The sequence below is a fragment of the Lemur catta genome, chromosome 3 (genome assembly GCF_020740605.2).
Source record: "Lemur catta isolate mLemCat1 chromosome 3, mLemCat1.pri, whole genome shotgun sequence".
NCBI classification, from domain to species: Eukaryota; Metazoa; Chordata; class Mammalia; order Primates; family Lemuridae; genus Lemur; species Lemur catta.
In genome coordinates, this window is record NC_059130.1 from 28,669,602 (window position 1) to 28,694,938 (window position 25,337).

At 55.6% G+C, this 25,337-nt stretch overlaps 2 protein-coding genes and 1 long non-coding RNA gene across 15 annotated transcripts; 2 read left to right on the forward strand and 1 right to left on the reverse strand.

Annotated features, from left to right (window-relative positions):
• The first annotated feature begins 40 nt into the window (after positions 1-40).
• On the forward strand, positions 41-14,004 carry DCST1 (DC-STAMP domain containing 1). Its single transcript, XM_045545241.1, is given in 16 exon segments — positions 41-334; positions 336-468; positions 570-644; positions 4,729-4,857; positions 5,202-5,341; positions 6,102-6,318; positions 6,419-6,562; positions 7,129-7,250; positions 7,670-7,827; positions 10,174-10,273; positions 10,403-10,498; positions 10,632-10,758; positions 11,142-11,258; positions 11,747-11,889; positions 12,018-12,131; positions 13,691-14,004. Coding segments are annotated over 16 exon segments (2,361 nt in total). The 3' UTR covers positions 13,943-14,004.
• On the reverse strand, positions 9,511-14,285 carry LOC123634046. Its single transcript, XR_006733854.1, has 2 exons — positions 14,155-14,285; positions 9,511-13,929 (listed from the first exon to the last, which is right to left on the reverse strand). It is a non-coding gene; the product is annotated as an uncharacterized LOC123634046 (long non-coding RNA).
• A 92-nt stretch (positions 14,286-14,377) lies between these two features.
• ADAM15 (ADAM metallopeptidase domain 15) lies at positions 14,378-25,080 on the forward strand. 13 transcript variants are annotated; one of them, XM_045545242.1, is made up of 23 exons: positions 14,378-14,568; positions 15,742-15,848; positions 16,478-16,554; positions 16,961-17,039; positions 17,216-17,292; positions 17,385-17,568; positions 18,360-18,425; positions 18,508-18,576; positions 18,654-18,823; positions 18,967-19,051; positions 19,529-19,677; positions 19,764-19,938; positions 20,223-20,315; positions 20,416-20,720; positions 20,810-21,005; positions 21,257-21,334; positions 22,219-22,291; positions 22,480-22,618; positions 23,041-23,110; positions 23,715-23,786; positions 24,203-24,274; positions 24,546-24,670; positions 24,765-24,903. In XM_045545242.1, exons 1-23 carry the CDS (start codon positions 14,490-14,492, stop codon positions 24,805-24,807), a joined length of 2,583 nt encoding a protein of 860 aa, XP_045401198.1. In that variant the 5' UTR covers positions 14,378-14,489; the 3' UTR covers positions 24,808-24,903. The 13 variants fall into 13 exon arrangements, 12 of the variants coding, with proteins under 12 accessions (XP_045401198.1, XP_045401201.1, XP_045401199.1 ...); XM_045545245.1 differs by lacking the exon at positions 24,765-24,903 and adding an exon at positions 23,873-23,943 and having other exon boundaries at positions 14,396-14,568; positions 24,546-24,653; XM_045545243.1 differs by lacking the exon at positions 24,203-24,274 and having other exon boundaries at positions 14,396-14,568.
• Positions 25,081-25,337: the final 257 nt, after the last annotated feature.

A 25,337-nucleotide genomic window follows, 5' to 3' on the forward strand; every position in this document is an offset into this window, starting at 1 on the left:
GAGCCTTCTGGGATGAGAGGGGCTTCCCCAGCACAGGCTCATGGACATTAAACGTCATCAGAATGGAGCCAAAGGGCAGAGAAGGAAACCACCCCATTCCAGTGAGTCAGTCACCAGAGGTCCCGCCCCCTCCCAGCACCGCCAGCCTCCACTCCTCTCACCCCATCTCTCCTGCAGGGGTCCCTCCACCCCTCTCATCCAGTGGCCCCCTCCAGCCCAGCCCCACTTCCTCAGGGTCCCTCGTCCTCTCCCAACCTCTGTCCCCCTGCAAGCCCCCAATCCTAATGAGCCACATCCCAGCCAGAAGAGTGGGCTGTTGAGAGAAACTGTCCCACCTCTCAGCGGTGCAGAGGCTCCTGAGCTGGGGGCTGCCAGTGTCCTGTAGCCAGTTCCTGTGGCGCCAGCCAGGCCAGTTTCCTGTCACTGCTTTCGTGCTGGGGGCAGGCGCTGGAGGGCTCCTGGCCATAGGTGAGTGTGGAAACAAAAGGTCAAGGGTGGGCAGGGGCTGGACCAGGGCTGGGACCCATCTTTTGACCTTTGGCCCTTAGGTCTGTGCCCTGTACCCTTAGGTCTCTTTCAGCTCCTGGTGAACCCCATAAACATCTATGAAGAGCAGAAGATGGTGACGTTGTACAGCTTGGTGGGTTAGTGCTGGGCAAGGCCAGGCTCTCTTGAGAGGCCTGAGGAACACAGCCCCATCCCGCATGCCCAGGAAGGAGTCTGAGCTTGTGTCTTCTGTACCCAAGCTTCCCTGTGGCTTCAGCCTCCTCTCAGGCTTTAGGAGGAGGCCCAGAGGGAAGAGGTTTCCAATGTAAGAAAGAAGACACCGTCCATCCCCAATCTAAGGGACTCCCTGCTGCCCACGTGATATGGTCCAAACCCCACAACCCTTGATAACCCTCATCTCTCCCGGCCTCTCTGGCCTCGTTTTCTGCTTCTCCTGAAAAATTCAATTTGTTCAGTCATTCATTCATTCATCCGGCACTTACTGAGCACCTGCTGAGGATTTAGCAGGGAGCACGGCTGACAAGCACCCAGGCTTTTTGGAGTTTACATTCCGGTGGACAGAGTTAGACAATGAGTGAATGACAAATAAGAGCATTTCTGATGGTGACAAGTAGTATGAAAAAAGTAGACCAGGAAGATGTGATAGAAAGGGTCTGGGGAGCTACCCTCACTCAAGTAGTCAGGGAAGATTCTCAGAGGTGATATGTGAATGGAGATCTTGTATCAGGAGGTATTGGGCTGCAAGAACAGAGAACCCACCTAAAAGTGGTTTAACCATAGAGAAAGTTTATTATCTCACATAGTAAAAAGTTTCAGGGTAGGGTGGTTTTGGAGTTTGGGCAATTCAACAGCTCAATAACCCACCCAGGACTTGGGTCCCTTCGGTCTTTTCCCTCTGTCATCTTTGGCTTGTCAAGCCCTCCTCTTCAGGTAACAAAATGGCTGCAGCAACTCCAGGCATCACATCTTCATACAACAATGTCAAAGGCCAGAAAAAAGAGAAAGGAACATCCCTTTCTCATGTCCCTCTTTAAGAACTAGGAAAATTTCCCTATAATCCCCCCAGCAGACTTCCCCTCCCATCTCTTTGGTGAGAACTGCAACACATGTCCTTTCGTGAACCTGTCCCAGGCAAGAGGAATGGAATTAGCGTCTCATCAGTTTATTGAATGAATCCTGTCGGATACCAACAGGAAACTACTTTTTCTCTGGCCACCGTATTCAAACATGTTCTCCCATTGATGACCTTTCACAAAGAAAGCTTATTTTCCTTTAGAAGACCCAGCCCCACTTCAGTAATTGTGACTTATTTTCAGGTGCTGAGAAGTCCAATACACTCTACATCAAAATTTCAACCTCACATCCATTCTCGAGCATCTTCTCTCACCCTAACCCCAGCCCCCAGCTCAGGCCTGATCCCTGGCACGGGGTCCTGACGTAGAAAAGGGGCTTGGCCTGCTCTTTCACTTTTTTCTCCACTTCCTTCCCTTTTTGGTTCTTCTGATGTCAGAAAGGAGATTAGAAGAATAAGTGGAAAAGGGACAAAAGTCTGAAGTCACCGATGATGTTATGATTCCACTGCCAGTGTCCCCTGTGTGGCAGGAGTTCACAGCCTGGCCGTGCCAGCAGGCCCGTGTATGATCTCAGGGCAGGCTCTGTGTGGACCCCCGCAGAGCTCAGTGCCCTGCAGAGCGCAGTTCTATTTGGATGACCTCTTAGGAAGGCCCCGTTAGCTCCTACAGGCCACCATAGCCTCTTACTTTTGCATCTGTCCCTCAAGCAGGCTGCCTCCTTGGAGTGTAACCTCACAGATGACTCAGGGTCTGCTGCCCCCCAAAATGTCCACTTGTCCTGGAGGAAATGCACACATTCTTGCCCTGCCAGACGGGGGAAGTAGGGCCCCTTGCGGCTGCCCTCTCTCCTGCCCTGATGAGGGGCTGGGGCCAGTCTCAGGCCCTCCTCAGCAGCCCCAAAAACGCCCTCCCAATTCTGTGCTTTGGTGGCAGCCCTGGAGCTGCCCTGCGAGGGTTTGGCAGAAGTCTCATCCAGGAGGGATGAGGCAGGTTCCCCTTCCTGCAGTACCAGTCCCTGAAGAGCCTTGGACCCGTGCAGCCTCTCACTTGGCATGTGATGCCCACCCTCTCCACAGACGCTCCCTCCGTCCCTGCCCACTCCAGCTGCCTCCTTCCACTTCCGGGAGATTCTCATTGCTGGCCTCTTCATATGGACTCGGGGTAGAGGAGTGAAAGGCTAGTGTTGCTCTTTTGGTAACCCAACGAAGAGACCTGCAGTTCCAGGGGGCTCGCATTAGAAACTAGGGTAACTATTTGTCAACAATTGTCCTCAGCTTGTCCGAGTCTTTAGCTAGAAGGCCAAGACCACAGAACAAGTCCCTTGCAATGTCCTGTTACACCACAATGAGTTTAGACAGATCCAGATTTACCCTCTAGGGGCCGGGACAGGGCCACGCTATTGCCCTTGAACACAACCCAAGTTGTGTTAGCATGGAGGAAGGCAGAAAAAACTGCTGGGTGGCACCCGACAGGGTTTGCCACAAACCTGTATGACTAGATGGAGGCAGCCATGTGAAGAACCGGGGGAGGAGTGCCCCTGGCAGGGACACAGCCAGGGCAGAGACCTGAGAGGAGGAAGGAGCTTGGCGTGTCCAAGGAACAGCAACGAAGTCTGTGTGGGTGGACGTGGTGGGTGAGGGGCCGAGCAGCGTGAGATCTCTTCAGAAGGTAGGCAGGGGCCAGATCACAAGGGGCAGCAGGCCATGTTAAGGGGGTTTGGATTTTATCCCAAATATGGTAGAAAGTCACTGAATGGTTTGAAGCAGGGAAGGAACATGATCCAATTTATGCTTTTACAAGATCACTCTGGCTACTTTGTGAAAATTGAAGTGTAAGGTGGCAAGAGAGACAGTAGGGACACTAGTTAGAAGGCTACAGTCCGAGTGAGATGATGGGGACTTTATGAGGACAGGAGAGATGGAGGGAAGTGTAAGGATTTGGGATCTGATTTGGCCATCACTGGGCGAACACTCCATCAACATGGGAATCTTCTAGCTTCCCAACCAGCTTATGCTGTTCCTTTGGCCTGGAATGTCATCTGCACCTCCTAACAACACTTACTCATCTTCCAGGCTGAGCTGACACATCATCTCCTTTGTCCAGACTTCCCAGCCCCACCCCTCCCTGCAGAAATACCTACTCCCTCCTTGGCTCCCACAGCTCTCTGTAAAGCACCGCCCTTGTGCACTTAGCACATCGTGTTGCAGTCATTTGTTTACTCATCTGTCTCTCTCCCTGGATTACAAGCTTCAAGGAGCTCACTGTCTCCTTGCAGAGACCACAGGGAGACACATGTGCAACTTCTAAAACATACCAGGCATGATTAAGGGCTAAAATTAGAGGCAGAGATTGTGAGTGCTGTAGGTGTCAGAGCACTGGGAATATCGAGGTGGGCTCTGACCTCTCTTCTTTTTTTTTTTTTTTTTTTTTGAGACAGAGTCTCACTCTGTTGCCCGGGCTAGAGTGCTGTGGCATCAGCCTAGCTCACAGCAACCTCAAACTCCTGGGCTCAAGCAATCCTCCTGCCTCAGCCTCCCGAGTAGCTGGGACTACAGGCATGCGCCACCATGCCCGGCTAATTTTTTCTATATAATTTTATCCATATAATTTCTTTCTATTTTAGTAGAGATGGGGTCTTGCTCTTGCTCAGGCTGGCCTTGAACTCCTGAGCTCAAATGATCCACCTGCCTCGGCCTCCCAGAGTTGCTAGGATTACAGGTGTGAGCCACCGCGCCCGGCCTGACCTCTCTTCTGACCACTCTGAACACCAGTGCTTGTTTCCAGATTTTTTCTCTTGCTCTCTGTGCTCCCTTCAGCACCTAGGGTAAGTGCGACTCCATCCTGGATATGGAAAGTGTTGGCTTCCTTCCCTAATATAAACAAGCACGTCACATACACACATTCACGGCTTTTTAACCTCTCACCATCTCTCCATGCCCTTCCAGAGGCTGGCACACAGTGAACTCTGTAAGTGGCTGTTGAATGAATGAATGAGTGGCCTAGAAGGCCTATCAGGTCCGTGCAAAGGGGCACAAGGGCAGGACAGTGGTGGCTCCAGCCAGGGTGGCTACAGGTGGGTGCCCTGATAAACATAGTGACGAGGCGGCTTCCTCACTTTGCCTTACCATCTGCTGGGCTCTCCTGACAGGCTTGGGGGCCATAGGCTGGGGGACCTCCCCTCACATCCGCTGTGCCAGCCTCCTGCTAGTCCCCAAGATGCTGGGCAGAGAGGGCAGGCTCTTTGTCCTGGGATACGCCTTGGCTGCCATCTATGAGGGTGAGTGTGTGCCCCCAAGTGCCGGTTAGTGACACTGAAGCAGTGACCCTGGGTGGGCCACCCAATGGGAGCCAGGCCTGGTGAAGGAGAAAAGGTGGGGGTCTAATCCCAGCTGCTCCAGCTTGCTGTGTGTCCCTAAGAGAGCACCTCCCCATCTCTGTGCCTCCTCAGTTTACATGAGTGAAAAAATCAAGGGTTGAATGAGAAAAACCTCTCATAGGCTTCTTGGCCCCGTCACTGTACATTTCTAGAAGACGGTCACTGTATATAGAGAAGGAGCTAGGGTGGGTTTGAGAAGGTATTGATTCTACAGAGCGGTGACCTACCCAGGCCTCTTCCTCTAGGGCCAGTGGCCAATCTGCGGCACAACCTCAATGATGTGATATCATCGCTGGGCTGCACCGTGGAACTGCAGATCAATAACACCCGCGCGGCTTGGCGAATCTCCACGGCCCCCTTGCGAGCCGTGTTCAAGGACCTGCTGGTCAGGACTCTGCACAGGCGGGGTCTGGGGCTCCCTCTCCCCAGGCCAAGTTGGCTTGAGCTGGGAGCTGTCACCCTGGCTTTACGGCTTCCCAATGCAGATACTACTGCATGGTTTTGCAGAAATATCTCTGAGCATTGCTGCATGTACCCTGGTACTGGGACACTAAATGCCAGGAGAGCCCCCCAGTCATTGGGACATGCCCTACACACATTTCCAAATACCTGAGTGGGCAGTACTCTGGGAAGCTGAACTAGAACATCTTGGAAAACTGGGGGCCTTGGCCTTGAGTAGTTTAGAAGCTTTGAAGACCAGGGGACTAGGGAATTGGATACTCCAGGGCTAGAGATTGGGGATTTGGGAGAATAGGGGAGATGGGGGCTGAGGGGTTTGGAAGTTGGGGACATTCAGATGGCATAATGATCTAAAACATTAGTGGTGAAGGGTGGGTCCAAGGACCTGGGGAACCACTATCTAGTAAGGATCTGGGACAGGAGGCCTGAGGAGGAACTGGGAGCCTGGGATACCAGCACAGCTAAGACGTGGGCAGAGGTGAGGCTGCTGGGGAGAGGAGAGAGCTACCTAGGCCTATGGACATTGGGGAATTTGAGATAAGAGGCTGTGTCGTAGGGTCTAGACTTCCTGCAGGCCTGGGGTAGGAGCCCAAAGCTGGGTTAACGGTGGGAGGACAGGCTGTCAGGCAGCAGAAGCTCTAAGCCCCCATCTGCCACCCTAGTCCTTCCTTCCCCTCCAACTCCAGGGCAGCAAAGAATCACTGAAAGCAGAGACTCAGAACATCACCACTTCCTTTGAAGACCTGGATGGCCAGGTGAATAGTGAGGCTGGCTACAAGCCAGAGGATGTCATGGACTCAAAGGAGACAGCCCAAGGCATAAAGACCCATCAAGCCCCAGCCTCCAGACTCCACCTCTCAACACAGAAGATGTATGAGCTGAAGACCAAGCTGCGCTGCTCCTGTGAGGAGTACCCTGGGCAAGGAAGGATCGGGTGAGCCACAGGGCTGGGGTTCCAGGTCAGGATATGGGGACCTTGGACATCCTTTCCTCCTTCCTGCAGATGTGGTGAACCAGGCCGTACTCAGCTGCCGTCGTTGGTTTGACCAGAAGCATGAACAGTGCATGCAACACATCCGGGCCCCACTCCTCAACCACCTGCTCTGTCTGCCCATGAAGTTCAAGTTCTTCTGTAGCATTGCCAAGGGTCAGCACAGTGGCAGGAGGGTGGGTGGCATAAGGGCTAGGGAGCTGAGTCCTTGGGGGCCACTGGTAGGTGTGGCACAGGAAAGCCATCAGGTGGAGAGGGCTTAGGCTCTGAGGACCAGCACCCTCCAAGGCAGTCCATCCACTGACTGGCTTTGTGGCCCAGGGTAAGTTATAGCAAAGCTCTGGGCTTCGTCTCTTCATCTGAAAGATGGGCATAATAATGGTACTAACCCATTAGGAGTGTTTGAGGAGGTAAGGGGTTAATGCATGTGAAGCAGGTAACAGAGTTGGCACGCGGAGGAAGTGCACTGTAGATGCTGGCAATCAATATTAGTATTGGTTTTGGTTAAGAATGGTGGGGGGAGGGGATGGGGCAAATCAGGACTGGCTCCTGGGAGGAGGACCCCAAAGAGAGTAGAGAGGGGAAGACTCAGTGTGGTAGACAGCCATGGCAGAGATGAAAAGGCAGGATGAAGAGGACCACAGGAGGGTAGGCAGGCCTGCCAGGCCTGGGCCTTGAGGCTGGGCATGAAGCCCCCGCCTGGCCCCACTTGTGTCCACCAGTGATGGAGATTTGGTGCCGCAGTCGCATCCCAGTGGAAGGCAACTTTGGGCAGACCTACGACTCCCTCAACCAGTCTATTCATGGCCTGGGTGGGGAATTTTCAGCCAATATTGACCTCAAGGTAAGAGGCAAGGGTGTGGGGATGAGGCAGATAGGGAGTGGGTGGAGGGCATTCGGGAATAGGGCATGAGGAAGGACAAGTGAGAGGGCACAGGAAAGAGGTGACTGGGGATGAGGGAGAGGGACAAGAAGGGGAATGGTGTTGGTGTTGTGGGGGAGGGAACAAAGCCAAGCCAGGTATGCATGGTCCTGGCTTGGGGACGGAATGGTCAGCCAGGTGTGAGGTGGTGTCAGCTGATATACGTGCAAGGAAGCAATGCTATGACAAGGAGGGTAGTGGGCAGAAGGGACAACTCCTGAAGATCCTGGGAGGATCCTGGGGACAGGAGTTGGGTGGCAAGGGAGAGATGTCACCAAGAGGCTGGGTGTGGGTCTGGTGAGACTGCAGCAGGCTGAGCCTGCACACCTGCCTTCCACCAGGAAGAGAAGCGGGCCGGGGTGCTGGGCCTCAACACGAGCTGGGAGCACGTGAGCACTGAGGTGCGGGACTATGTGGAACGCCAGGAGGCCTGGCTGGAGCAGGCCCTGGGGCTGCTGCACGTGCTGCTGTCCTGCACCTTCTTGCTGGTCCTCCACACGTGAGCCATGACCCCCGCCCCAGCAGCCCTTCCTTTGCCCTGGATGGGGGCCCTGCCCTGAGGGAGGTGATAAAGATGGAACCGCAGATCCCATCCCCAGCTCTGAATCGGAATGTTTTTACCTTTAACTTTGCCTTCTTAAGTTGAGTTTGTTGTTTATACAGAGTCAAAGGAAATGTGGACATTTTGTCAGAAGAAACATTACCGAAGTTCCCACCATCTTAAAAGGGCAACCGCCTTCATTTATCCACCTCCTTCCAGCCTTTATCCCAAAACTGACTTTTTTTACATTCAGCTTTGACTTTTGATTTTTTCTTGCCCTTCATATTCCCCTTGGCTCTGACTTTGTGCCATTTTTATCATCCAATTTTGCTTTCATTTTCTCCCACCTGCTGCATTGGCAGCTACTTTCCCTCCATTTAGAACAAAGTCCTCAACCCCACCCAGCCCAGTGTCCAGCTGGGCAGCCTGGGCCTCTCTGCTCCCGTTCCCTGTTGACCTCTGGACCCTGTATTTCCTGTCTCCACCCCAGATGCCTGGGGTGGACAGGGGCTGAGCAAGGGCAGCCACAGGGGCTCTGTCTGCCCCTGTTTGTGGGTCCCAGAGTGACTGCAAGAGAGTGGTTGTGTGTGTACCTAGGGCCCTGTAGGGGGACAAAGATGAATGAGCCATATTCCTGCCCTCAAGAAGCTCATGGTCAGGCCAGGTGAGGTGGCTCATGCCTGTAATCCTAGTACTCTGGGAGGCCGAGGTGGGAGGATCGATTGAGGTCAGGAGTTCAAGACCAGCCTAAGCAAGAGCGAGACCCCATCTCTACTAAACATAGAAAGAAAATTATACGGACAGCTAAAAATGTAGTCCCAGCTACTCGGGAGGCTGAGGCAGGAGGATTGCCTGAGCCCAGGAGTCTGAGGTTGCTGTGAGCTAGGCTGACACCACGGCACTCTAGCCCGGGCAACAGAGCCAGACTCTGTCTCAAAAAAAAAAAAAAAGAAGCTCATGATCTAGTGGGAGTGCTGACAGAGAGACAGCCACAAGGCAGAGATGGTTCAAGGGCCATATGGACTGGCTATCAGGACAGGTTTGAGAGCTGAGGAGGTGCCCCTGGAAGGGCCATAACTGGATTCCACAAGGTGGCAGATGGGGACCTATGGTCAAGGAAAGAAGGGTGTGGTTCCTTGGGCAAGGATCCTGGTATCCGTGGGATGCAGAGGGCAGAGGCTGGGGTGAAGGATTGGGCTGAAGTGGGCATGACCAGAATAGTCTGGAAAGCCCTGAAGGAAGGCCCAGAACTGAGGGTGGTCGCAAGATGGACTGGGCAGGCTGGAGGTAGGGAGGTGAGGCTAGGTCAGAAGCCTGGCTGGGGTGGGGCGTGGCAGGAAGATGGCTTGAGATGGATGGAGGAAAGGGAAAGATGCAGCAGGTCTCAGCCAGCTCGGGAGGGAAAGAAGGAGGCACAGAGTCCAAAGCTACTTGCAGGCTTTCAACCTGGGTGAGGTCACACACTAAAAGGACAGAGCTAGCCAGAGGGCAGCCCTGCTCAGTAAGCCCAGACACTGCCACCATGGGTCCCTCCACAAGGGGGCGCTCACAGCCTTTGCATTTATAGTTACAGTGTTTCTATTTTAAAGGCAAAGATAGGGATTTTTACAGGGCCCAGAACCAATAGCATTGGAACTTCTGTTTCACACTTTACAGAGTTTATTTAATGTACTTTTACAGTTTTAAACACATTTCCAACAATTAACATTTCTTCCTTAGGAAACGTGGGACTTTGGGAGATAACCGAGGATAGCTACATACACATGCACACACCACTACCATGCTCAAGGGTAGCCAGGGTGGGGTAAAGGTGTGCTGGTGGAAGGGAGATGGTGGTTTTCAGTGAGCGTTGCTTGAGGTAACCTCCAAGAAATGTGTTGCAGGTAACCCCAAGAGGCAGGGACTTGAGAGGTGAATGTGGGAGTCATGGTGGGTTAGGTGACTCCTGCAGCCTTGAGGAGTTTCCCATCTCTGTGCCTCTGCGTGCTCTTCATCCTGCAGACTGCTTGCCTGTCTCTACCTCACATGCACACACTCCCCCGTCCTGGACAGGCCGGCTCTGCCTTCCTCGAAGCCCCACCTCATCTCCTGCATGGAGGGGCGTGTCTCCCAGTCCACAGCTGGAAGATGGGCAGAGTCTCCTTGTTATCACTACTGCCTTGCACAGGGCCAAGGACATAGATAGCGCTCAATGAACATTGGTTGCTCAGTTAAATGACTGTGGCTCAAGGAAGCCCATGGTTGAGGGTGTGTGAGGTGAACATGGAGTAAGAGACAGAGACATCGCCGTCCACCCATCCACAGGTCCTTCTCCTACATGGACAGCTATAACCAGGACATTCGCTTTGACAATGTCTACATCAGCACCTACTTCTGTCAGATAGATGAGCGCAGGAAGCAGCTGGTAAGCGGGCACAGCCCTGCCCAAGGATGCCTTGCTGTGTCCCCTGTGTGGGCTTCATGCTCCAGGAGGGCAGAAGGGAAAGGGCAGCAGGCCCTTGGAGTTCCTAGCTGTGTGGACATGCTTTTCCAGGGCAAACGGACTCTGCTGCCACTCCGCAAAGCCGAGGAGAAAACCGTCATCTTCCCCTGCAAGCCCACTATCCAGGCCTCAGAAATGAGAAATGTGGTGAGGACGGCATGGGCAGCAGGCTCCTGGATGCAACCACAGGCCTGGAGCTGAGGGTGGAGGGCAGAGGCGCCGAGTGCTCTGTGCCCAGGCAGGCAGCGGGTCCAGGTCTACCCTTCCGCTCCTTGGGTAGGTAAGGGAGCTCCTAGAGATGCTGCCCATTCTGCTGCTGCTGCTGCTGCTGTGCGGACTGGACTGGGCTCTCTACTCCATCTTCGACACCATCCGCCACCACTCCTTCCTGGAGTACTCCTTCCACAGTGAGGCCATACCACACTCCAAGTTCCAGGCCCAAGAGACAACCCCTGGAGAAGGCCAACCCCTGTGCAGCCACCCCACCCCATTCTTCCAATTGCACCTCCTCCTTCTGCTTCTTCTGCTCCCTTTTCTGTGACTCAGCCCCTCTCTGTCCTCCTCAAGGTCAAATCTCAGCCCTGCAACCTGACAGCTATCACTGGGGGCCTCAGTTAACCCTTTACATTTACAACAGGGAGGGATTAGGGTTCACTGAAGTCATAGAAAGACCTGTGCTGCTGAGAAGTATGTCTGTGCCTTGACTCTTCCCCAACATCCAGCCGCCATCCTGTCCCACCCCCTTAACTCCAGCTCTTTCCTGACTCCTCACCCTCTCTCCTGGCCTCAGGCAGTCATAAACTGGAGGTGAAGGTTGGGGGAGACTCCATGCTTGCCCGGCTTCTTAGGAAAACCATTGGGGCCCTGAACACCTCTTCAGAGACAGTGATGAAATCAAACAACATGCGTGAGTCAGGTTGAAAGTTTGGATCAGAGAAATTGAGGGCTGGGGGCAAAGGTCAAAAGATTCCTAGGTAAAGAGTGGGCCTTGGGTGTGGAGAGATGGGGGTCGGCATGCTTGAGTTGGGGAATCAGAACATGGCGCACTTGGGCAGGCTTGAAGAGGTGGAGGATGACGGGCTTGAGTTGAAGGAGTCTGGACACTGGGGTCTTGGGACCAGAGGCTCCCACCCCTTTAGAGCTGCACTGTCCAACAGAACTTTCTGCTCTGGTGGAAATTTTCGAGATCTGTCCCACATTGAGCAAACAGCCTCATGGGCCTAGTGGCTAAGGTATTGACAGTGCAGTTCTGCAGGGTGAGGGGCAGGCAGGAGGAGAGCAGGGATCAGAGGCCTAACATGCACTTCCCACTTGGATAGCGGGGTTCAACCCAGGGCTTCCCTGTCCGTAGGCTAACCCTGACCAGACCCCTGATGGGTCTGCCCTCTCCCCTAGCCTGCCTGCCCCAGCCTGTGGGCCTGGATGCCAGGGCCTATTGGAGAGCTGCACTACCTACTGGCCTGCTACTGTGTCTCTGCCTGTTACAGGCTTTTGCTTACCGGCTCCGGAGGGTCATCGCAGCCTTCTACTTCCCCAAGGTGTGCCCTTCCCTAGACCTCTCCACCCCTACATACCTGCGTGCACACACATACATACATACACTGCAGCAGCTCCCCACCAACTCCATCTTTGGGGGATGCCTTCCTCCTCCCCTTCCTGCCCCCAGCGAGAGAAGAAGCGGATCCTGTTCTTCTACAATGAGCTATTGAAAAAGAGAGCAGCCTTCACCAAATTGAGGAGGGCTGCAATTGTGAGACGGGCACAACAGCAAAAGGGTCCGGTAAGTCCAGGCCTGCATGGTCCTGCCAGCTCCCGGCTGGGTCTAAGAACTGTGGGGGAGGGGGAAGATCCTTCAGTCTACCCAGCACCTACCAGTGGTCCCAGGCCTACTTGAACTTGGTGAGTTCTGATGCCACACATGCTAAAGCCCCCAGTTATACAGCTCCTGGAGATTAGGGAGCTGTACTAGAGATCAGTACAGAGCGCGGGTGAGGTGTGGGGCTCTAGTGCCAGAGGGCCTGGGTTTGAATCCTGGCTCCTCCCCTTATTACCATGACAACTATGTGATCTTGAGCACATTACTTAACTGTTCTGTCTTAGCTTTTCCCTTCTGTAAAATGGCATTAACTACTCCATCAAGTTGTAAGGATTAAATGAGTTTTACTCTCATGGTGCTGGCATGCAGCAAGTTCCATATACATGTTTGCTGTCATCATGTGACCCTGGGCAAGTGACCACCTCTCCAAGGGTCAGTTTTCTCATCTGAAAAAGAGATGATGATAATAACACTGTCTGCCTTATATGATTATTGATTGACTTACAGTATCTTAGTACAGGGCCTGATATTATAACCAATGAATGGTAGCCATTCTTACGCAAAGTTCATAATAGCGAGGCTGTGTTTGCTTAACTTTTTCCTCCAGTGCCTAGACTCTCCCAGCCCCCACGACACACAATAGAGGTGGCCAGAAGAATGTGTTATGGAAAAATGAACAAGAAAAAAGAACTTACTGGGATTCCTTGACAGGGTCCTCAAGTAAGCTGGATTTGAGTGTGCAGATGGAAATGTGAGGAACAGTCATTACAAGCCTAGGGCACAGAACGTGCAAAGACTTAGAGTCCAAAGGGACTGCCAAGTGCCAGGGCTAGTCTAAGGAGAAACCGGCACACAAGAGACAGCATTCAGGGAGGGGTAAAGTGGAGCAGAGGCTAGAGAGGGGCCAGATTATGGAAGGCTCTAAAGGCCAAAGCCAGGAGTTCTGCCTGGCAGGCAGGCAGTGGGGCCCCTGGAGCTTCTTGAACAAAGACTGACCTAATAAAGTGGCCTGTGAAGAATTATTCCTGGCAATTGTGTGGAGACAGTGTATGGGGGAGGGGAGAGAATAATGGACTGGGCTTGTGATTTGGAATCAGCACATGTGGGTCCAGCCAGGTTTGATTGTTTACTATTTGTTGTGCCTTTGGGAAAGTCACTTCACCTTTCTGAGATTTATCTTTCTTTCTGTAAAGTGGGGGTAACAATAGTGACACTCTTTCTGGCCTACTCATTTCTCAGCCTCACGTGAGAACCGCCAAAGATAGTTGTTGCTGATATCCACTGGGAGAGACCTGGAGGCTGCATCCTCCAACTCTCCATCACGGAGTGAGGCAGGGAGGCTCTCCAGAACTCATTTCCCTAGCACACTGGCCCTCCGGGGTCTTCTTTGCCCAACCCAGCCTCGCCCATGTGGGCACTGTCACGTCTCCTGACTTCAGACAAGAAGCGCTGTCCAGTTCCCTTCTCAAACCCTTCTTTCGCCCCTCGCTCCCAAATTGGCTCTAACCCCTACCTCCCAACAGCGCCACCACTTGGTGGACATCCTGCACCGCCGCTGCCCGCTCCTGCGCCCCTGGCTGCGCCGGCGCTGCGTGGTGTGCCTGGCACCCGAGACGCCCGAGTCCTACGTGTGCCCGACGCTGGACTGCGAGGCCGTGTACTGCCTGTCGTGCTGGGACGATATGCGGCAGCGGTGCCCGGTCTGCACGCCCCGCGAGGAGCTCTCCTCCTCCGCCTTCAGTGACAGCAATGACGACACCACCTACGCAGAGTGAAGGGGCATCTGGCTTGCTCTCCCGCCCCGCTCACTCCCGTTTAATAAAACGCCCCGTATGCTCCTGCTGCCCTCGCTTTGCGTGGGTTGGGGACTGGGTGAGCCCGGCGCTGTCCAGCGGCAGTTGGGAGAACTGGCTCGCCGGATCTCCACAGGGCCCGACCGCGGACAGGAGGCGGGAAAACAGCGAGGCCGCTAGGGAGGGGGCCAGACCTGGGGCCAGGTGAAGGCGCGACGCTCAAGCCGGTGGAACCGGGCCTCAGCTCCCACCCTGCGCAGTTGAGGGAAAGCGGCAAAGAGGAGAAGCGTCTGCGAAGCCGGCGTCTGGGGCGGGTTCCGCCTTCTGTAGAACCCGGCGGGGGGCGTGGCCTAGCGGAGGGCGGAGCCGGGCGGGGCGGAGCCTGGCTCCGGGCCGGGTGGGAGGGGGCGGGGCGGGGCCTAGTGGCAGCGCTGCGCGGCAGGGCGCTCCAAGCAGACCCGGCCGCGGGCGGCTCCTCCGCGAGCGGTCTCGCACCTGCTGCCCTTGCCCAGCCCAGGGCGCCGCTGCCATGCGGCTGGCGCTGCTGTGGGCCCTGGGGCTCCTGGGCGCGGGCAGCCCTCTGCCCACCTGGCCACTCCCAAGTATAGGTGAGTCCTCAGTCTGGAGCGGGTCGGGGGCGGGCTGGGAGGAGGTGCGGGGAAGTCGGAAGGCACTGGGGTTCTGGGTCAGGCCAGAGATCCTGGGAGAGCCCAGCCAGAGCGCGGCCCGCCCTGGTCTGCTGTCCTGGGCCTAAGGCCCGGCGACTGGGCGATGGAGTGGAGGGGGAAAGGGGGGATGCCGGTGCCCCCCATTCCTGGCCGTCCTCTGCGCGGTGTCCGCGGACACTTTCAGGTTCAGGTACCAGGGACCGAAGGGCCTGCCCTGCGCTCCTCAGGATCGCGGAAAGAGGGTCGCTGCTTCCTAGGACTGACATCTTCGCTCCTCTGGGGCCTAGCTGACCGTTCCACCCAGTGCCAGTGCGCCGAGTGGGCACGGCTTATAGGGTTTAGTGACGAGGATTCTTTCTAGCCCCTTATCCCAGGCCTAGGCAGCCAGGTACCTTCACCCTGGTGCTATTGCCACCAGAAGCCTAGCCGAGCAGGAGGGCGCGGAAAGAGCCAGGAGAAGGGAGAATTGGCCAGGAAAGAGGCTGGGACACCAACTCCTCCTTGGAACTTTCACTTCCCGCTGCTGTCTTGGGCTGGGGGCCGAGAGGGCAGGCGCGGGTGGAGTGTCCGGAGGAGAGAGGGCCATTGTGTGTAGGAGGGGTACTGGGGGAGGAAGCCGAGGCTGTGGGGAGCGGGTGTGTCTGACTGGGCATGAGGGGTATTTAGGGAGGTGGGGGTGTTTGCACTGCTCACCCAGAAATGGGCGTTCCTGGCATCTCCGATGTGAAGGAAGGGGAGGGTGAGTGGGCACCCAGCCACAGGGCTTAGCTCAGTCTTGAGAGGGGGCGTTCCCGGGAGGGGGAGTGATTGGGAGCGAGTGGGAACAGGGGAGGGTGCCTGTGAGAACCTGGGATTGGCCCGAGGGGGACAAGGAGGAGTCACAGGCTGGGCAAGCTGAACTTCTTTCTTTGGGGACTTGTGGGACTTGTGGATAGGTTGGTGGGTAGAAAGCCATAAATTGGAGAGAAGCCCCCTCCCTCCAGTATTCTCCTTTAAGTCTCAGCATGCAATGCAGGAGCCCTTCGAGCACCTAAGGGCCTTGATGTGCTGGGTGCTGGTGGGTCTGGTGTCGATTCCCTCAGCACTCTCTTGGGGTATCCTGGGACCCTGCAGGTGGCATTGAGGAGCAGCAGGCAAGGTCAGAGAGAGCCCTGAGTGGGCCCTTGGAGCCCCAGGTCCTTCAGGACAACCTCCCGGTTAACCTAGCAGAGGTGCTTCAGGTGAGCGTCCCTCTCCCCTCTAATAAATATATACACTCACCCTCACCCCCAGCACAATCAGGTGTCTCAAAGCCAAAGCTTGGCTGAGGAGCTGGTGAGGAGACCTCGCTGTGGCAGGTCCATTCCAGGTCTGGCTGCTTCTCCCACCACACCCCCGCACCTGGCTTCACTTATCGCCCTCTCGCCTCTACACACACATCTGTCTGCCTCAGCCCCACCCAACCCATCCATCTCCACTGGGGAAATTCTCAAGCCAAACTTGCTTTCTTCATCTCACATTGTCAGTTTTCTCAGGGGGGGATTTGGAAAGGGTCAGGGCCTCCCCAAACCACCCCCACACTCTCTAAAGCTGAGTCAGAGGAAGGGCTGGGGCCTGCACTGGGTCCTCTATGATGCTTCCTCTCTGGGCAGGAAGCCGAGAAGGGGCGGCTCAAATACCTTCCTTGACCTCCCCACACAACCCCCCAGAACAATGCCCCTGGCCAGGCAGGGCTTCCTGGCCCTTCCCTTGGGATCTCCCACCAGTGATCTAATCGTTGGTGCTCTCTTAAGGGCCCGAGGTTTTCTGGTTAGACAGAGTAGAAGTTACAGGGATGTCTGGGAGGTGACATGCCCTCTGGTGCCCACAGACCAGTCTGCCTGAGTCCCTAAGGATCAAATTGGAGCTGGATGGTGAGAGTCATATCCTGGAGCTGCTACAGAATAGGTAATAGTGACAATTGTAATAATGATCGCATGGCTAATAACTTGTATAGCATTTACTATGTGCCAGGTACTAAGTGCTTGCACTCATTTAATCCTCATAACAACCCTGTAAGGGAGATACTATTATGTATTATTGTCCTCATTTTACATATGAAGAAGTCAAGGCACAAAGAGGTTAAATAACTTGGCCAAGGTCACACAGCTGGTATGGTGAAAACCAGGTTAGAACCCAGATAGCCTTGCAGAGTCAGTGGCCCAACAGATATACTCTGCTGCCTCGGGGGACAGTGGGAAGGTTGGGGGGCTACCTGGTTTCCAGTCCCCCTACTAGCTCCAGGCCTCAGCTTGTCATTATACCAACCTGGGAGGTGGCTCCAGCACTGCCCTCCTTTTTCTTCACTCCACAGGGAGTCAGCCCTAGGCCGCCCAACCCTGATGTGGTACCAGCCCGATGGCACTCGGGTGGTCAGTGAGGGACACACTCTGGTGAGTCAGGCCCTCGTGTGCCTAGTTTCTGGCCTAGGGGAAAGAGGGAGGGGGCAGCTGGGGGTGCTAGCCCTGGAGGATGTGGGTGGGCATTGCATATCTTTACCAACAAGCTAGACTCCTGGGTTTAAATCCTGACTACCATCCGGGATAGCACTAACATTTCTCTGCTGTAGGAGAACTGCTGCTACCAGGGAGGAGTGCAGGGCCATGCGGACTCCTGGGTGTCCATCTGCACCTGCTCTGGGCTCAGGTACAGTGGATAGATTCCATGACAGTGGAGAGAGTGAGGGGACACCAGGCATGGAGCTGAAATATTCTCTGACTACCTTTCTCTTTCCTTAGGGGCTTAGTGGTCCTGTCTCCAGAGAGAAGCTACACCCTGGAGCAGGGGCCTGGGGACCTTCAGGGTCCTCCCATTATCTCCCGAATCCAAGACCTCCTCCTGCCAGGCCACTCCTGTACCCTCCGAGGGCGTGCATCTGTGCCCACTCAGGCTCCAACAGAGGGACAGCGCCACATTCGCAGGGTAAGGATGAAAGGCAGGAGGGCTGGGCTTCGGTCGTCTTGAGGGCTGACCCCTACCCTCAGAGCTATGTGTTCGCAGTAACAACAGCTCCTGCTAATGGAGAAATTTCCACGTGCCAGGAACTTTGTGAACACTATCTCATTTACTCTTCTCAGCAACCCTAGGAGGTAGGTGCTATTAATAGCTCTATTTTACAATGAGGACACCAGTTCCAAGAGGTTAGGTGACTTGCCCAAGGCCATACAACTAATAAATGGTATATCCAGGATTCAGAAGCAGGTATTTGGCTCACACTCCTCATCGTCTTATGATCCCGTGTGTGGAGAACTCTTACTTGGTTATAGATAACACATAGTTATCAATTATAAAGCAATGAAAACCGAATTTCCTAATTTTTAAAATGGAGACAATAAAACTACTTGCTTTATAGGGTTGCTGGGAAAATTAAATGAATCAATATATATATAATGTGCCTGGAACTGTGCTGGGCATATGATAAGTGTTTGATAGTGTTGGCTATTGTTATTATTATTATTATTATTTTAAATTTGGAAAAAGTACTGAGTTTGGAGACAGAAAAGCAGGGGTCTACTCCCAGTTTCATAATCTACTTCCTGATGGTCCTTGGCAAGTCCCTGGCCTCTCTGGCCCTCAGTAGTTCACCTGTAAAATGGGCTGTCCACCCTCCTCTGTCTGACTACACAGGTAGGAGTGGACACGTCTTGGTGAGCCCTGTGTGGCTTCTGGCTGTGAGTAGCGGTTTGCCTGATACTCCACTTTCTTGTCCATAGTGGAGGCGGGATGTGATGACAGAGACCAAGATTGTTGAGTTGGTGATTGTGGCTGATCATTCGGAGGTGAGCCTGCTGGCCCCTGCACATCCACCCCCATCCCTCACCCACCCTGCTGCCTTTCATGGTCACCTCTCTTGGCCCATAGGTCCAGAGGTACCCAGACTTCCAGCGCCTGCTGAACCGCACGCTGGAAGTGGCCCTCCTGCTGGACACAGTGAGTGTTGGACAGGACAGCAGGCCCACAGCCCCTGACCATGGCAACCCCTCTTCTGAGCCCCAGCTCTCTTTCAGTTCTTCCGGCCCCTGAATGTACGAGTGGCACTAGTGGGCCTGGAGGCCTGGACCCATCACGACCTGGTAGAGATAAGCCCAGACCCGGCTGTCACGCTAGACAACTTCCTCCACTGGCGCCAGGCAGACTTGCTGCCTCGATTGCCCCATGACAATGCCCAGCTGATGACGTAAGACCCCCAGACTGAGCCAGAGGGACCTGGTTCTACCCTGTCCTGGCCAAATTCACCCCCCTTCAACTCCCTACCTCAGGCCCTGAAGCTCTGAGTACCGCAGGCTTTTGGGCCTCACCTTTGACCTCTCCATCCCACAGCAGCACTTCATTCTCCGGTCCTACGGTAGGCATGGCCATTCAGAACTCTATCTGTTCTCCTGAATTCTCAGGAGGTGTGAACATGGTGAGTTATTTCCAGGTCTCCTTGCCATCCCCAATTCACTTCCTCCCAAGTTGATACCACTTATTCACTGAAACACCCTACAAATTTGCCCAACCCAAAGCTGTGGGTATAGAGGATGGAGGTGTATGATGTGGCCTCTGCTGTCCGGCAACCCCTCGCTTGTGGCCAGCCCATCACAGTGTACACCGTCCTCATCCATGCAGTCCTCCCATTTCTTAGAGGAAGGTAGGGGGGCAGCTGAGGCCCAAGTTCAGAGGTAATCTCCTAGGGCCACTGCAGTGAGGGAGGAGCACAGAGCTGAGCCAGAACCCAGGTTTCCTGCCACCCAGGCCTGGGCTTTCCCCCTACTTTAGAAGCAATTAAGGAGGGAAGCAGTACCCACTGTGTGCCCAAGAGGTCAGACAGGGTGGGCTAGGCATTATGGTGGAAGCAGGCTGAGGGTGGGGCTGGACCTGGAGTACACCTCCCCAATGACAGGACCACTCCACAAGCACCCTGGGAGTCGCCGCCTCCATAGCCCACGAGTTGGGCCACAGCCTGGGCCTGGACCATGATTCACCTGGGAACAGCTGCCCCTGTCCGGGTCCAGCCCCAGCCAAGAGCTGCATCATGGAGGCCTCCACAGAGTGAGTTGCTGCAGGATGTAGAGAGGTGATGGGGTAGGGGGCAGGGAGAGGTCCACAGCCCCAACCTTCCTTGCCACCCTCCCCAGCTTCCTGCCAGGCCTGAACTTCAGCAACTGCAGCCGACAGGCCCTGGAGAAAGCCCTCCTGGATGGGATGGGCAGCTGCCTCTTTGAACGGCTGCCCAGCCTGCCATCTCTGGCCACTTTCTGTGGAAATATGCTTGTGGAGCCGGGTGAACAGTGTGACTGTGGCTTCCCGGATGTGAGCTCCTCACCCAAACCCCTCACTCCTCACTTCTGTGCCCTCACTCTGGCTCAATAGCCTCTCCAAGCCTCCTGTGCTCCTCTCTGGTTCTGAAGGGACCTCCCACCCCTCTCCCAACATCTCTATCTGCAGGGACAGCACGTGGGCTGTTGGGGTCTAGCTCTTACTTTCTTTGTGGCTTTGGGCATCCTTCTGGGTTTGGTCTCCGGGACGAGGGTTGGAGGTAGGCTCTCAGGCCCTGCCTGCTCTGATGCTTGGCCCCTCTATGCCCTTGCCCACAGGACTGCACTGATCCCTGCTGTGATTACTCCACCTGCCAGCTGAGGCCAGGGGCACAGTGTGCATCTGATGGACCCTGTTGTCAAAATTGCCAGGTGGGCACAGTCTAGACTGGCCAGCAAGAGCTCATGTGCCTGGGGCCAGGGTGGAAAGGGTCATTCTGATCCCACACTGATGTTTGTCCACCCTCCACAGCTGCGCCCGGCTGGCTGGCAGTGCCGCCCTACCAGAGGTGACTGTGACTTACCCGAGTTCTGCCCTGGAGACAGCTCCCAGTGTCCCCCTGATGTCAGCCTGGGGGATGGTGAACCCTGCGCTGGCGGACAGGCTGTGTGCATGCACGGGCGTTGCGCCTCCTATGCCCAGCAGTGCCAGTCACTTTGGGGACCTGGGGCCCAGCCTGCCGCGCCACTTTGCCTCCATACAGCCAACACCCGGGGGAATGCCTTTGGGAGCTGTGGGCGCAGCCACAAAGGCAGCTATGTGTCCTGTGCCCCTAGGTAAATGAGGAAACTTAGCTCCTCCTCTGGGTTTGTGGGAGCCTTGGCCCTGCTCCCACTGACCATGTGCCCTTCCCCACTCCCTCCAGAGATGCTATTTGTGGGCAGCTTCACTGCCAAGGGGGTAGAGCCCAACCTCTGCTGGGCTCAGTCCGGGATCTGCTCTGGGAGACACTGGAAGCAAATGGGACCCAGCTGAATTGCAGCTGGGTGCACCTGGACCTGGGCGACGATGTGGCCCAGCCCCTCCTGACTCTGCCTGGCACAACATGTGGTCCTGGCTTGGTGAGCAGCCTGGGTGGGCAAGACCGGGTAGGAAGGGACATCTGGACCATGGTGAGCAGTACTCAGACCTCACCGTCCATGAGTGTAAAAGGCACAGACTCTGAGGGAAGTCAGATTCTTACTTCAGATGAGCAAAGTCCTGCCATCCCACTGAGACTTGGTTTCCCCATCTGTAAAAGCCTTGTTAGCCTCCCAGTCACAGTAAAGCTTTGTGAGAATATGACCTTTGCTCTTCTCTCCCCATGGGGCAGGTATGCATAGCCCATCGATGCCAGCCTGTGGATCTCCTGGGAGCACAGGAATGTCGGAGCAAATGCCATGGGCATGGGGTGAGCTGGGATGGGGGAAATGGAAGGGGAGCAGACAGCCTCCAGGGAGGAATAGGATGATGGGCTTTGGAAACAGACATACCTGGGTTCTAACCCTCGCTCTACTACTTCCTGGTTGTGTGACCTGGGGCAGATTATTAACCTCCCTGAGCTCAGTTCCCTTATCTATCCAAGGGACATAATAATAGTACCTACTTCTTGGGGTATATGAAACAAGTATGGGCTGGGTGCAGTGACTCAAGTCTATAATCCTAGCACTCTGGGAGGCCGTGGCTGGGGGATTGCTTGAGGTCAGGAGTCTGAGACCAGTCTGAGCAAAAGCAAGACCCCGTCTCTACTAAAAATAGAAAAAATTAGCCCGGCAACTAAAATTGTAAACAAAAAATTAGCTGGGCATGGTGGCTCACACCTATAGTCCCTGCTACTTGGGAGGCTGAGGCAGTAGGATTGCTTGAGCCCAGGAGTTTGAGGTTGCTGTGAGCTAGGCTGATGCTACGGCACTCTAGCCCAGAAATAGAGCAAGACTCTGTCTCAAAAAAAAAAAAAAAAAGAAAAAAGATGAAATGAATATGAAAGCTTCTAGCACAGTGCCCATCATATAGAAGAGGCTCAGTGTCAATTTGATCTAATTTCCTCTGGCATGGAAGACTCCCTGTCTCCAGGGCTCTGGTTCTCTCTACCCATCATCCCCAGCACAACTGAGATCTTGATAAGCTGGAGACAGAGAAGTAGTCCAAGAGTACAGAGCCCCCCACTTTTTTTTGGGTGGGGGACAGGGTCTGACTATGTTGGCCAGGCTGGTCTCGAACTCCTGGGGTCAAGCGATCCTCCTGCCTTGGCCTCCCGAGTACAGAGCCCCTCATTACTTGCCCTGTGCCTCCTAGGTCTGTGACAGCAACAGGCACTGCCACTGTGAGGAGGGCTGGGCGCCCCCTGACTGCACAACCCAGCTCAGAGGTAGTATGGGGTGGGGGCAGGGGCAGCTGGGAGGGCAGAGCGGCTCACTCCTTACCTTTCCCTCTTGGCTCTCTTTTTCTGACCCCATCGCTTTATCTGATCACTGAGCTTCACTCCCTGCCCCCTGCTCCTTCATGGGTATAGAGTTTTTAACCCTGCCCACCTTTAAAGCTGACCTCACCCCACAGCAACCAGCTCCCTGACCACAGGGCTAATCCTCAGCCTCCTGTTGTTACTGGTCCTGGTGCTGCTTGGTGCCAGCTACTGGTACCGTGGCCGCCTCCGCCAGCAACTCTGCCAGCTCAAGGGACCCAGCTGCCAATACAGGTATGAGCATAGTCTTCCTGCTATCAATTCCTTCAACTGGGGACAGTCCTGAAGCCTGCTCTCACCTTTGCAGCCCATGCCACCTGGTTCTGAGCCCCGAGACCCTTGGACCCTGAGCTTGCTGACTGCCATACCCCACACACCTCTTCCCTACATGTACCCCATAACTCTTCACCTCATATGTCAACCTCTCATGGGGCAACTGGGATGCTAGGACCATTTCTTCCCAGGAGCCCCTGTGCTGGATAATTGGGGCCCTTCCTCAGGCTGATCAACTGCCCCCACCCCTGATTTGACCTAAACTACACACAGACTCCTCTTCAAGGGGCTGCAAAAGGTTAACCCCACTCAAGGATAGCATACAGTTGGAGAACAGAGTCTGAGGCTAGACTCTCTCCTTCCTTGACTTTCCTCATGCTCAGGGCAGCCCAATCTGGTCCTCCTGAACGGCCAGGACCCCCACAGAGGGCCCTGCTGATGCCAGGCACTAAGGTGAGTCCTGGATGCCAGAGGAAAGGGGCTCCACCTTGGCCTGTCATCCAGCTTGGGCCCTGGGGGGTGGGCATTGAAAGCTCTAGACTCAGAGAAAGGCTGGCTTTGCCCCCAGGTCAGCCATAGAATTCGGGCCTAGCCCTTCCCTAGCTGCAGGCAGAGAAGCAGAGTGCAGACTGGAGTGGGAGGGACAGCTAGAGAAGGGGCTGCTGAGCTCTTTCAGCTGGCCAAGCTGGTGGCTTTGAGAGGTGGGTCTATCTGTGCCCCAAGCAGTGACCCCTGGAGGGCAGAAGGGGGGTGGTGCTCAGAATGGCCTTCAGTGTGCCAGAACCGGATGAGGCCCAGGTCACCATGTGTAGAAGGGCTGGTGAGTGCCCCTGCCCTGAGCCCTCTGGGTCTGATGACAGGAGTATGTGTGTGGGGGTGGTCTGCATGCCCCCACCACCACCTGTTACCCCTGCATGCAGCTGAATAACTGCATGCACAACACCCCCTGCCCCTGGGGCCCTGACTGTCCTCCCTGGGCACTAACCCTTCTCTGCCCACATCTGTCTCTCTGCTTCCCCCACCCTGTGCCTGTCTGCTCCTCCTGCTCTCTCGGCAGGCTACTGTTCTCGGCTTCCCGGCACCCCCCTCTAGGCCGCTGCCGCCTGACCCTGTGCCTAAGAGACTCCAGGTAAATCTGGGCCAGGCTCTGCCCTGGCCCAGGGCAGGTGGGAGGCTTGGTGCCCAACTGCAGTTCTCATCCCTGCTCCCTGTCAGTGGTGCTCTTCATTAGGTGACCAGGGTGCCCCTCAGCCTTCAGACACTCTGAGCCCCAGAAGCAGCAAAGGGTGAGCCTCCTGCCTTGGTTTCTACCACCATCTGGTGGTCAGTGGCGGGACTGCAGCTGGCCAGGGACTCCACGGTTGACCCACACCTTCCTCCCCTGAGACATCTGCTGGCATGCCCCCAAGCCCTCTGCGCATGCCCCCATTCTCTCCTTCCCCCGCTGGCTGACTTTGCATGTTGACCTGAATCCCTCCAGGGAACTTCTGCATGCCCACTGCCCTTGGCTGTGCTCTCATAGCCACTGCCCCTCTCTCTGTTCAGGCTGAGCTCGCTGACCGACCCAATCCCCCCACCCGCCCTCTGCCCGCTGACCCGGTGGTGAGGAGTCCGAAGGTAACAGTGGGGGGAGAGAAGGGCACAGCCTCTCCCCCCCAGCTAGGGCTGTGGTGCTGGTAGCCGTGGCGGTGGTGGCCGTGGCAAGATGTTCCCTCAGTGCCCAAGGGCACATACCCCGGTGGCGCCTTTAATGGTGACAGGTTTGTTTGGAGACACGAGTGACCTCTGGTGCTGCCCCCAAGCTGGTGTTCCCCAGCACCAGTGCAACGGGGGTGGGCGACATGACACCCCCGGAGCCCAAGCCAACCTCCTTCCTTCTCTCCCTCAGTCTCAGGGGCCTGCCAAGCCCCCACCCCCGAGGAAACCACTGCCTGCCAGCCCCCAGGGCCGGCGCCCATCAGGCGACCTGCCTGGCCCAGGAGCTGGAATCCCGCCCCTAGTGGCACCCTCCAGGTAGGCAAGGAGGAAAGCTGCGGATAGGTGGACGGAGTGAGTGATTTGGGGCAAGAGGACCTCTGACCCTTTTTCTCGGCTTCCCACACTCCAGGCCAGCGCCACCACCCCCAGCAGCGTTCTCGCTCTACCTCTGACCTCTCCTGAGGCCTCCAACCCGGACTTAGGACTTCAAGAGGCGGACTTGCCCCCTGGAGTGTACCCTGCCATGACTGAAGGAGCCGGAGCCTAGACGCAGCGGAACGGGTGTCCTAAGGCACAAGGCACGAGGTGTCAAGCAGCACTCTGGGGACCTGCCCACGTCGTTGCAGCCGGGGGTTGGGGAGGGGCTGGGGGCTGGACAGTGTTGAGGGAGGTGCGCACAGCCTGTCTCTGCTCAGCTTTAATAAACGTGAGATCTTGGGACCGTCCCTTGGAGCTTGTCTGCTGCTGGAAGCTGGGTCGCCCCTGCTGCGGTTCCAGGTCTGGCCGCCAGGAGATGCTGCCGCCTCGGACGCTGGCGGGAGTCCCAGAATGGGTCAGCGTGTGCGTCCCGGGGATGCTCCTGGCTTATTTCTGCTAGGGAAGGCTCTCAACGCAATCCTGTATCACCGGGAGTTGTACACCCGTTGTCACCCCCAGTCTCCAAGGCCTCTCCCCCATCGCCGCGTGGCCCCCAGGGGCGGCT